This window comes from Zootoca vivipara, chromosome 12 (genome assembly GCF_965207765.1).
Source record: "Zootoca vivipara chromosome 12, rZooViv2.hap1.1, whole genome shotgun sequence".
NCBI lineage: Eukaryota > Metazoa > Chordata > Lepidosauria > Squamata > Lacertidae > Zootoca > Zootoca vivipara.
In genome coordinates, this window is record NC_142595.1 from 46,985,008 (window position 1) to 46,998,365 (window position 13,358).

The window sequence follows — 13,358 nt, forward strand, 5'->3', positions numbered from 1 at the left end:
GTCCTGCGTCTTTATTCTACTCAGGGGGTCGCCTGGGGGTTTGGGGGACTCTGCCTGTCCACACAACAAAAGATTGCACATAATGAGCACAAAACTTTGACACCAATTTGGAGTGTATTAGACAAAGCTGTGTTTTGGGTGTGAAGGAGCAACTTTGTCCCTAAGATTTCGCTCTGATAGACAAAGTTTGCACTTTCTGAATTTTGCAATGCATTTCTCCAGAGAATTGATGGCAAAAATGGAAGGGCAAAGAAGGTCCAGAATAGGACAGAGGATTGGCTTCTGAAATAAAATTTGGAAGGTAAAAAGTGCACTTCATGGTTGCTTGAGTTTGAAAGTGGAAGGTCTAAGGGTTTCCCATGGAGGAGTAGGGGCGGTGAGAGGAGGCACCCCCCCCTAGTTATGAACAAGTGCTCTGAGGAGTAGAAACAGCGACACTGGCACACAATTGGCCCCATCAATGATGATTCCATTAGGAACATATGCTAGACATGGACCCAACAGATTTCTAGGAGAGGCCTGGAAGAACTGGAGCAAATAGTCTGGGCCAGTAAGTGAAACAAACCTGGACCTCCATTTTCCAAAGGAGAATCAGAATCACTGCTGATTCTTCCCACAATCACTATGATCTCCCTCTCCACTAGACATCTGGGACAGCTGCAGAGATAGCCACATATTATTTTGCACAGTGAAATGAAAGAAGGGAGAGGGAGACATTTCCAACTGCTCTTTAACCTTAATACATTTGAAGTATTAATTCCCAGCTAATGGTCCATCAGCTGCGAACCTTAATTCAGCATCTGATGAATGTAATTTATTTCACGCTTAGCAAAGCAGCAATGAATCTATTTCACAAGGAGCTTTTTGCAAGTGGACAGAAGGCGGGGACATAAGTCATAAGAAACAGAGAACATTGTTAACAATACTCAGTACCACAGAATGTGGAGTATAGAGTTTTAATCCTTCCTGCCCCAATGTAATCTCAGTGAAAACCACTCGTCTGTGCCTGCTGCTATTGAATTCTATGATTCCCTCCTTATTTATTTATTGCTATTTATGTGAAAGCATTTATAAACCACTTAATAGTTTTAAATTTCTAAGTAGGATACAATATTAAAAAGCATTAAAACAAGCCACTTAAAAAGCACATAATTGAAGCAAATAATTCAAGAGTCTCAAAGCACATAAAACATAGTCCAATCTTATCGGTTAGGAAAAGATGAGACTTTGAAAAAGGTGAGACTTTGCAAGCTGTTTGAAATAACTGTTGACTGCTGCTTCATCTATGGGAGATACATGCCCTGTGATGTACTATAAAGTACAGTGTCATTAATTAAATTCCCCAAGCAATCTAAGTGACCTTCCAAGCCTATATGGGGTAGACAGCATTTAAGGTAACCTAGACCTAAGTTCAAGGTTTTATATGTTATATATTAAGCAGATTTGGAAAATGTTTAGTAGTGCATAAATCTCCAAGGTTCCATACAGTTCCTTATTTTGGTTATTCATGAGGATTGTGGCCTACATTATTCAAGAAGTTATGAAATAGAATTAAGATAAATACATCAGAAGAATAATCAGCCATCACGTAAGCATGTTATATTCTCAACCCTCCATCCATATGAATCTGTCATATTTGTTGTGTTCGTTTGTGACATGGGAGTAGAAATAGATTGGTCAGGATTGTATGCTACCTAAATCTGACTTCTTGAGTAGGTCCACCGTCTCATTGTCACATTGCACAAGAAATACATAAATTGTTTACTTAGATTCTTTAACTCTTTATTCTTATCAGTTGCTCCCTTGTATTCAGTTCAGGTCTCAACAAAATAATGTAGCATTTGGGGGAAAATATACAACCCAACAAGCCAGCACTGAAGGCCAAGATGGAGAAGATCTCCACAGCCACCATATATTTCCCTTTGGTACTCAGGTAGGTTGGAACAAATGACAACCAAACACTGCAGAACATCAACATGCTGAAGGTGATGAACTTGGCTTCATTAAAACTGTCTGGCAACTTCCTTGCCAGGAAAGCCACAGTGAAGCTGATGATGGCCAGAACTCCCATGTAGCCCAGAACAAGATAAAACATGGTGACCGACCCTTCGTTGCATTCTGCTATGATTTCTCCAATTAGGGACTGCGTGTCCAAATCTGGGAATGGGGGAGATGTTGCCAGCCACAGTGCACAAATGCCTGCTTGAATAAGAGAGCAGGTGAGAACAATGGAATTGGTCAACTTTTTCCCCACCCACATTCTCATTCTGGACCCCGGTTTGGTGGCCATGAAAGCAAGGACCACAATTATGGTCTTAGCCAATACACAAGAGATAGCCACTGAGAAGATAATGACAAAAGCCGATTGACGGAGAAAGCAGATCACCTTCCCAGGTTGGCCAAGGAATAGCAATGATGAGAGGAAGCAGAACAGGAGGGAAAAGAGGAGAATGTATGTAAGGTCCCGGTTGTTGGCTTTGACTATGGGGGTATCTTTGTTCTTTTTTTTTTTTAGCACTAATTTCCTTTTATTATTATTATTATTATTAATTCTTTATTACAAAACATTCCAGTATATACATGTATATTCTCAATAAAAATACAAATACAACCTTAATAGAAAACCATCTTTGCCAACTAATCAATAAATGAATAATAAAGAATCATGCCCCTCCCTTTCCCTCCCAGAACCCTACCCGTCCTCCGTCCTCACCCTCGCCATTAAGGAGTGGGATAGGAGGGTGGACCCATTAACTCCTTCTTGTATTTAATTTTATTTTCTTCCTCAAACTTCCCGCCTTCCCCGATGCATTTTATTCGTCTTAATTTTGAACGTCCATAACACAATATGCTTATCTATATCAAATATCAGATGCGTTCATATATCTTATCGCACCAATATTTTACTATCCAGACGTCTACTATCCCGCCACATTTAAGTTTCAATCCGGCAGTAAGACAGGTAGTATTCCTTTACAGTATTTTTCCACATATAATTTATATTTTCCCCACTTTACAGCAAAATTTTGTTTTGATTTACCTCGTATATTATTGGTCAGAATGGCCATTTCCGCTAATTCTTGTAACTTGCCCTGCCAATCACAAACTGTGGGGACCTCTATTTCTTTCCAACTCTTGGCGACCAGAATCCTGGCCGCCGCTGTTGCGTATAAGAATAATTCCTTCATTGGGTTCGGTATGTCATTCCCTATTATACTCAATAATAGCATTTCCGGTCTTTTTTGGAATGATATTCCTAGCATTTTTTTTATTTCTTCATATATTAGCCCCCAGAACTTTTTTATTTTCTCACAAGTCCACCACATGTGGTACAGAGTGCCCCTACTCCCCCCACACCTCCAGCACAGACTTGATAGGTTTTTGTAAATTTTTGAGAGTCTGGAGGGAGTGAGGTACCAACGATGTTGCATCTTTAACATATTTTCTCTAATAGCATAGCTAGCGGTAAAATTTATTTCTACTTTCCAAAGGTGTTCCCATTCCTCCATCATTATAGGCCGGCCAATATCTTGGGCCCATTTTATCATATTCACTTTGGTTGTCTCGTCCATTACTCCCCATTCTAACAGAAGCCTATACATTCTTGATATTATTTTTGTCTTATTATTTATCAAATCGCTCTCCAATCTTGATGGTTTTTTTTTGAAATCCTATTTCTTTGTCTTTTTTATACAACTCGTATGTTTGATGATATTCGATCCAAGTTGTGAAGTGAGTTTTCACTTCCTCGTATTTTTTAATTTTCTTTTGACCCTCAAATTCCGTCAATAAGGTGTTATATGTTGCCCAGCCCCTTTTCATATTTCTTCTTTTTACCGCTAGCGCTTCTACTGGGGATACCCAATTTGGTGTCTTTGGTTCTAGGAACCTCTTGTACTTTTCCCATACCTTAAATAACGAGTGTCTTATTATATGGTTTGTGAAAGCACCATGGACCCGTTTTTTCCCATATATTAGATAGGCGTGCCACCCAAAACGGGTGTTGTGCCCTTCCAGATCTAGCAATTTCGTATTGTCGAGGAGAATCCACTCCTTTAGCCTTTATTTTAACTAATATTTGATTACCTTGTAATAAATAAAGACAATAAAGTTAATTATGAGTTTAAAAATAGTTACATGGAATGTTAATGGCCTAAATGAAAAAACCAAAAGAAATAAGATTGCGCATGTACTAAAAAAGCAAAAACTGGATTTAATTTGTCTCCAGGAGACTCATGTCGCCAAAAAACATACGAGAATCTTGTCCAACAAAAGTTTGGGAATCGAGTTTATATCTTCAGTTGAAGCCAAAAAAAGAGGGGTGGTCATCTATGCCAAACCATACTTAGAACCTAAATTGATATATAAAGATATACAAGGCAGGGTGATTGTGATAGAAATAACGATACAAGGGGAGAGAATTATAGTAATTGGCATATATGCACCAAATGATAAAAAACATGAATTTTACAAAAATTTGGAGAATAAACTGATTGAAAATGTGGGAGAAAAAGTGATTCTATTGGGAGACCAAAATGGAGTTGTAGCACCGGAACTTGATAGATCTGGAAAAATTTCTAAGAAACATAAACAATTGAGACTTCCAACAACCTTTTTTAGGTTGTTGGAAACATTTAACTTAGAAGATGCGTGGAGACACCAAAATCCATTTACAAAGGAGTTCACATATTTTTCATATCCAAAAAAGACGGCGGGGAGAATCGATGCAATTTGGTTATCGAAAGATCTGACTTTAAAAATACTTAAAACAGAAATTCAACCCAAAACATTGTCTGATCATAATGCAGTTATGGCATTACTACAGTGGAACAGAAAAACAACAAGATGGAGATTGAATGAGTCTCTCCTAAAAGATGATAACATATTAGAAAAAGCCAGGGGGACCTTAAGAGAGTATTTCAAATTAAACAATACAGAAGGAATAGATATAAAAACTATTTGGGATGCAAGTAAAGCAGTCCTCAGAGGGTTTTTTATACAACAGAATTCGATTCAAAGGAAACAGAAAGAAAAAACAAGACAGGAGTTAATACAAAAAATCAGAGAAGCTGAGAAAGAATTATATAATAACCCAGATAAGGCAGAACTTAAAAGAAACGTCAAAGTACTGCAATCTCAGTACTCAACGATAATTTCTGAGGAAATAGAATGGAAATTAAAACTAATGAAGCAAAGAAATTTTGAATCTGCCAACAAGCCAGGGAGAGTCTTAGCTTGGCAGTTAAAGAAAAGGGAAAACGAGGCAATAATAAACAAATTGAAAATAAATGATAAAATGGTAACTGATCCAAAAGAAATTGAAAGTAAATTTGTGGAATACTATCAAGAATTGTACAAAGAGGGAACAGAAACCTCTGAGGAAATAAAGGAATATCTAAAGAAAAATGGCCTCCCAAAATTAAAAGAAGAACAACGAGAAATCTTGAGCGCCCCCATTACAATAAGTGAAGTTCAAAATGCCATTAAAAAATCTAAAGTAGGAAAGTCCCCAGGGCCGGATGGCCTCTCGGCATTATATTACAAAAATTTGAGGAGATACTCTCAGGACCCCTGCAAGAAATTATGAATAAGGCACAGATTCAGGGGGTGATGCCTAATTCATGGAGAGACAGTTACATCACGATTATACCAAAGCAAGGGAAAGACAAACAACAAATAACAAACTACAGGCCTATCGCTCTCTTGAATAATGATTATAAATTATATACATCCATCTTGGCACATAGAACAAAAAAGGTTTTTAAGGACATTATCCACGATGACCAGGCTGGCTTTCTTCCAGGCAGGCATATCCAAAACAACACAAGGATACTAATTAACATCTTGGAATACCTGGACTTACGCATTGATAAACCGGCTGCCATTATGGCAGTCGATGCGGAAAAAGCATTTGACCGGGTATCGTGGAAGTTTATAAATAGTATTTTATACCAAATGGATTTTGGGATACAATATAGAAATTGTGTACAAGCGATTTATATGGACCAAAAAGCTAAAATCTTGGTTAATGGTTCTCTATCACAAGAATGTGAAATACGAAAGGGGGTGAGACAAGGGTGTCCCCTCTCACCCTTGATCTTCATCTTGGTATTGGAAGTGTTATGTAACAAAATTAGAGAGGAAAAGAACATCACAGGAATACAGCTGGGAGAAAATACGTATAAATTGAGATCATTCGCGGATGATCTCATTATTACTACCGAACAGCCAGTGGAAAGTATACGGAAAACGATAGAAACCATTCAGGAATTTGGGAAAGTTTCAGGTTTTAAGTTAAATATAGACAAAACAAATCTATTAGTTAAAAATTTAACAAGAGTAGAACAACAAGAATTGGAGGAAGCGACACAATTAAAAATACACAATAAAATTAAATATTTAGGGATCTGGGTAACTTCAAAAAATATAAATCTCTTTGAAAATAATTATATAAAGATCTGGGGAGAGATTAAAAAGGATATGGAGATGTGGACCAAGCTACAATTGTCTTTTCTGGGGAGGATAGCGACAATAAAGCTGAATGTTTTACCTAGGCTCCTCTTTCTATTTCAAACGATTCCTATTATAAGAAAACTAGACTGCATAGAAAAGTGGCAAAAAGAGGTATCAAAATTTGTCTGGGCTGGAAAGAGACCCAGAATAAAGCATAAAGTCTTAATAGATATTAAAGAAAGAGGCGGATTTGGTCTACCGGACCTAAAAACGTATTATGAAGCCGCTTGCATGGCCTGGCTAAAGGGGGTATCTTTGTTCTTAATAAAAATTCCAATTACCAATACTGTAACAACAGAGAAAGACACAGCAACCAATCCTAAACTAATTCCTAAAGGATCTTCGTAGGACAGATAAGTTAATGTCTTCAACATACATTGATCTTGGTTCCTACTTGCATATTGATTGTCAGGGCATTTGTAGCAGTCTGCCATGTCTGAAAAACAAAATGGTGAGAAACATAGTGTGAATTCATTTGTGAATACAGGCCCCTTTCCATGAGAATCTTCAACATAGCAGTCTCTGGTTATGTTGAGTATCTGTCAGTCTTTAAGTTGTCATAAGTTTCTTTATTGTTTTTACTTCATAAATTGTATTTTCTGTGTTTGCTGGAAACATTAACGCACTAGAACACCTACCCTGTTGCCATGAAACCTTCCCTTCTGGACATGGAACACAATCATAGCAGCAGAATTTCTCCCCTTCCTTCTTCTTCTTCTGATAACCAGCATGGCAGGAATCACTACATACAGAAAGGGGCAACACCTATGCATAAAGGTTGAAAGAATTATGGGTGGAAGACTTTAGAGATCACTTTTGTTCATTGGCAAAACTAAAAAGATTCAAGCAATCACTTGAACATGATGCAGACAATTTGCCAGTGGTTCCCTGACTCTTAGTTTTATAGCCAACTGCTTGTTTGTGGAGAATCTGCACATCAGAGTAGACCAATGGCTTACTCAAATGACTTTTTTTATCCCACAAAAACAGGATGGGGAGGAAAATAAAAAAATTCCTTCAGTAGCACCTTAAAGACCAACTAAGTTTATATTTTGTTTTGAGCTTTCGTGTGCATGCACACTTCTTCAGATACACTAGAAACAGAAGTGTCAGACCCTATATATATACAGAGGGTGGTGGGGGTGGGTGATGGGCTGATGGGAGTGGTAAACCTGTAGATGGCTGTTAATGGCTGCTGATGGCTGCAATTAGTCCTGGGCTGAGATGGCTGTTAATGGCTGCTGATGGCTGCAATTAGTCCTGGGCTGAGGTGCTAAAGTAAGCTTGATGGATGGGGAGGAGTTCATTTGGGGGCTGGGGTGGAGTCCATTTTGCTCCACAGATTAAGTTTATTTGGATTCCTCACAGGGAGGGAGGCCTGGTAAATATGTACCACATATTCCTTGTATGGGTAACTTTAAGTTCTATACCATTATTGTGAAAAGTAGAAATATTAGGCATTCCATCTCTCTTTAACTCATGGGCATCCCGGAGGGGGGGGGGAAGGGGGGCAATGATGGCTCTATGAACCAACATTCATATGGACCACAATCCACATTCCTAACTTCCAGTTAAAAGACAGTGAGAAGAAGTTTCTAGCATTTTTAGAACCTCAGCTATAAAGCAAGGTATACAGCCACCATTATGTCATTTTTTCATAGAAACTAGCCCACCTCTCTGCTGTTCAGTGTTTCATTCCCCCACCCCCACCCCCACCCCACCCCAGAGAAAGGTACAGTGGAGTTTCTGCATACATGGCACTAACTGAAAACCATAGTAGTCTAGTGGTTAGAGCAAGACCAGAAATATCAGGATTCAATCCCCTACTTGGCTAAGAAAATCATTGTGTGACCTTGGGGCAACCTGTATCTCTCGGGCTAATGTACCTCAGAGGGTTTTTGTGAGGAAAAATGGAAGCAAGACCATATTGAATGTTTTCTTGTACAGTCATACCTCGGTTTAAGTACGCTTCGGTTTGAGTAACTCTCAGTTTAAGTACTCCGCGGACCCATCTAGAATGGATTAATCAACTTTCCATTACTTTCAATGGGAAAGCTCACTTCAGGTTAAGTACGCTTCAGGTTGAGTACTCCGCGGACCTGTCTGGAACAGATTAATCCACTTTCCATTACTTTCAATGGGAAAGTTCGCTTCAGGTTAAGTACACTTCAGGTTAAGTACAGACTTCCGGAACCAATTGTGTACTTAAACCGAGGTACCATTGTACTCCGTGGAGGAAAGACAGGACATAAATGAACTTAAATAATACAACCAATTTCAGAGCCTAACTTCTAACCATTAGGTCCCATGTTCTAGTATCAGTACATACACATACCTGATTGAAACATCTTTGCCAAGTAATCCTGTCCTCATTAAGGATGATATCCTGCCCTTTACTGGGATCTACTCTTCCAACTTTCACTTTTGTGAAGGAGTTGTTGGGAAATACGACCATCTTCATTATATCAAACCCTGTTACCATTTCCATTTTATTGTTGAAGCGCACTCTTTCTCCCGCTGAATTGTTAAAGGAGATGCCTTGAAGAAACTGATGAAGCTTGAAGAATGAGGAAAGAAAGAAAAAAAGATATCACCACTGTCACATTGAGCTTCATTTCCCTGCTGATGCAAGACTTTGTTTTTGTTTCTTTTGCAATTTCTTTTGCAATTTCCTTTTACAAATGCTTATTGGGGGGGGGGGATGCAATAATCAATGCAGTCAAACAGTATTTTTTAAAAAAAAATGCAAGCAAATTGTTCTTTCAATCTACAAGTGAAAAAACTAGATGTCAGGTTGAATTGTAGAGTTGACCCAAGGGTCATCTAGACCAAGTCCCTGTAATGCAGAGATCTCAACTAAAGCATCCACGAAAGGTGGCGATCCAACCTCTCCTTAAAAACCATCAAGGAAGGAGAATCCACAACTTCCTGAGGGAGTCATTCCCAGGATTCTGTTGAAGATGCCCTTGCTGTTAAAGTGATGTAAAGGTAAAGAGAACCCTGACCATTAGGTCCAGTTGTGACCGACTCTGGGATTGTGGCACTCATCTCGCGTTATTGGCCAAGGGAGCCAGCGTACAGCTTCCAGGTAATGTGGCCAGCATGACAAAGCCGCTTCTGGCGAACCAGAGCAGCACATATTTACCTTCCTGCTGTAGCGGTACCTATTTATCTACTTGCACTTTGATGTGCTTTCAAACTGCTACGTTGGCAGGAGCTGGGAACGAACAACAGGAGCTCACCCCGTCACGGGGATTTGAACCGCGGACCTTCTGATCGCCAAGCCCTAGGCTCTCTGATTTAACCCACAGCGCCACCCACGTCCCACGTTAAAGTGATGCAATACTGCTTTAAATGTGTGGTGTGAATGTGTCCCAGGCAGCAGCAGTGAAGAGGAGTTTAGGTGGTTAGCATTTTTCTTCTCCTGTGATTCTGGTTAAAATCACACACCCTCAAGCTGCTATGAGGCTAAATGCAGGTTCAGAGGGGCAATTTCCCCTCAATATTATGCCGAGAATGATTAGCTCCTTCTGCTCATACATCATTCTCTTTCTCCCCACACTTCAGCTCCTGTTAATGAGTGATCATGATCCTGCTCAGTACAAAATAAGCCACAGGTTCAGACATTGGTGTATGTGCTCAGATGATGAACCAATGGGGTGAAGCTACCATCTGTGGGTTCATGATTGAACACCTCTAAGTCAGAACCCCCCCTAAACGTAACAATAGTTGTTGCTCCTGTTAATGAATAGTATGTCAAGTGCAATTCCACTGTTATATAGTGGAACCTCTAGTTACAAACTTAATTCATTCCGGAGGTCCGTTCTTAACCTAAAACTGTTCTTAACTAGAGGTGTGCTTTCACTAATGGAACCTCTTGCTGCTGCTGCGCCACCGGCACACAATTTCCATTCTCATCCTGGGGCAAAGTTCTCAACTCGAGGTAACTCTTCCAGGTTAGTGGAGTTCGTAACCTGAAGCGTTCGTAACCTGAGGCGTTTGTAACTCGAGGTACCACAGAGTGGCGGGGGAGACCCGGCCAGATTGTTGTTGTTGTTGTTAGGGTGCTATTTTACTTTATAAAAATGCATTCATGGCAATAGAGCCGTTTTGGTGTGGAAACATTACCTGCCAGGGCTGAAGGCTTTTCCATTCAGTTTTTTTACCACCTGCTTTTGGATCGTGGTTGGATCTTGATGAGTACATGGTGTGCAAAGCTTGCGCCATGGCATGGACCGCATTGAAGATGCTGTAGCTGTGGCCAGTCATGCGAGTTTCAAAAACAGACCCCAAAAGGTTATCTAGCCTCTCGTCCCTGGTACAAACCTTTTTATCAACTTCTAACGGCACATTGCGATTCGGGAATGAGCACTGGAATGCTTGCTCCCAGAAATCCTTGAGGAAATCATCTCCTTCTTCCCAATAAAGTTTTATATTCTGAAGATATGCCTGGAACCCCAATGGTTCGTTTGAGTGAACCTCAAAAGAAATGGTGCCTTGGAAAAATTCAGAATCCCAACCCGTGATGAGGCCTATAACTGTAAAATCAATCTGGGCCGTCACGATCCACATCTTTCCAGAAGACGTGTTCTCCTGATATTCAGGATCAGTTAGAAACATCATAGTAGTCAGCCACATAATAGTGAGAGTTTCTCCATAGACAACGTAAGTGCTGATTCTGTGATCCGCGAAAGGTCGATATATATTTGTGGCTGTATCCATCATTTCAGTGATGTTAATCAACCGAGCTTGGCTTGGGATTCTCTGCGTGAAGGCTGAGCAGATTCCATTTTCAGAAAACAATGCCTCTAGGGCCTGCAAGAAATGGTCTCCGCTGTCATCATCCACAGCAAAGAGCCCAACCCAGGTCCACCCGAAATGCTGAAGCAGTCGGATAACCCCCATATATTGATGGGCTTCATTTGGGACCATGCGGTAAAAAGAGGAGACACTTTCCTCTGGAGGAAATGAGCCATATGTGAGCTATAAGGAAACACACCAGCATCTCAGAAATGACTTTAAAGTATTATATATGCAGGTTCCTTTTTATGAAAATAAAAGGCACTTGTGATTTAGGCTTCTACCTTTGGTTAAAAATAACCCTGTTGAAAATCAATGACCCTTCTGTTTCAAATGCTGATATATGGCACACTTTTATTTAAGTTAATCATGATTAAGAACTCTATTAGGTATCCCTATTATTATTTTTTCCACCAACTTTTGGGAGTAATTCTTATTTGGCTTCAGTATCTCCGCTTTCTCCAAGACTTTTCTTTTCCAAATCCGAAATCAATTCAATCACTTTCTGAGGCTGCATGGCAGAATAATTTTGTGCTCCCCATGAAATGGGATACTGCCAGTTTGCCGTTGCAGATTCTGAAACAATATGCTACAGCAACAAGCCGTGTTTCCACCAGACTTGTCTTAAGGGGTAGATCTATTAGGAAATAATATTGGGGGAACACTGGGTATTAAGAGTGCTAACATAAATCATATACCCCAGTTTCCCAGTGGCCCTTCAAAGTACGCTTCACGCAGAGTTTATAGAAAAACAAAATACGCAAACAGAAGTTGACTTGGCTAAAATACACCACCAAGAGTTTAAAGACCAACCTAGCATGAAACCCCTGACTAGCAGTATACCTGTTTAAAGTAAACAGAAGAAAAACAAAAGGTTGGCTTTCTCTAACAGAAAAACAAACTGACTCGGAAGAGACTTTAAACTAAAGATAAACGCTCTCTCTCCCAGCAACTTTACATACCCACATTCCAACCCTCCAAACCTCCCACCATACTCCCACACAACTACCACACAAAATGCTTTCCAACAGAGCCTTATATACATGGAGTGTAGAGCCCACACCTGTGAGCAATTAAACAGAAATTACCGGCACCTGATTTTCATAAACAGACAGTATTGACATTAGACAGGCTCAAAAGCAACTTTTTTAAATCAAGAAACCCAACAAGATCTTACCTGGGGAATCTTGTAGAGACTTAAGATGTCTGCCATATGGAAGGAAATATCAGAGCCAAGTCCCCCAATGATGCCAACGAGGCTTTTCTGGCTGCCACATTCATAGTTGGGGACAAATCTATGCAATTTGAACAGCAGATCCAGAGTTGTGCGATAGGCCACCCTCTCATTGTAGTAGCTGTCACAGACATGGAGCCCAAGTGTGACATTGGGCAAGATCCTCGGATTCTCGTTGATCTCATTTACAGTAAAAGCCAATGCTAGGACATGCTGGTAGAACTTTGTCACCATACTGAAAAGAGAAATCTATATATACACACAAATTTTCACAGACAATTTTTACAATCCAACAGCTCTGAGCAACTGAAATGTTCCAATTGAAATGTAATTTCTGCCATCACTTTCGTAAGGATTAAAAAAAGAAAAAAGAAATCATGATTGCTGAGAGCTATAGGGTGAAGCTGCAAAAAGGACAGAGGACAAATAAAAGGGCCATATAAGAAGAGACAACAGTGGGAAATATGTCTGAATTTGTGAAGCATAACTGGTAAGAGGCAGAATTTGGAAATCAACGAAAGTACTGTAAATATAGCACATAATGTAAAATGCTGGGTAGTCTGTAGCAAATCACCAGCTTTCTATGCATACCCTTAAACATTTTGTGAATCTTTTTACTTTTGTCCATTTACTGTATTTATTTTTCCTGATTTGAACTGTAAAATGGTAATTTTCTTGAGTTAAAATGAGAGTATCCCTAAATGTTTTTTAAATAAAAAATAAAAAGCACTGCCTAAAACTCAGAAGAGCTGCTTCCAACTGGGTGTACCAATAGAAGGCAGCTTCCTATATTCATATTTGATTATACAAT

The 13,358-nt window shown here is 39.5% G+C and overlaps 2 protein-coding genes across 2 annotated transcripts; both read right to left on the reverse strand.

Annotated features, from left to right (window-relative positions):
* Positions 1 to 1,770: 1,770 nt before the first annotated feature.
* Positions 1,771 to 12,781, reverse strand: LOC118078104 (vomeronasal type-2 receptor 26-like). Its single transcript, XM_088656067.1, has 5 exons — positions 12,491 to 12,781; positions 8,849 to 9,070; positions 7,152 to 7,278; positions 6,755 to 6,949; positions 1,771 to 2,481 (listed from the first exon to the last, which is right to left on the reverse strand). Exons 1-5 carry the CDS (start codon positions 12,779 to 12,781, stop codon positions 1,775 to 1,777), a joined length of 1,542 nt encoding a protein of 513 aa, XP_088512193.1. The 3' UTR covers positions 1,771 to 1,774.
* On the reverse strand, positions 10,591 to 11,516 carry LOC148684128 (vomeronasal type-2 receptor 26-like). The gene has a single exon (XM_088655784.1). It carries the CDS (start codon positions 11,443 to 11,445, stop codon positions 10,591 to 10,593), a length of 855 nt encoding a protein of 284 aa, XP_088511910.1. The 5' UTR covers positions 11,446 to 11,516.
* Positions 12,782 to 13,358: the final 577 nt, after the last annotated feature.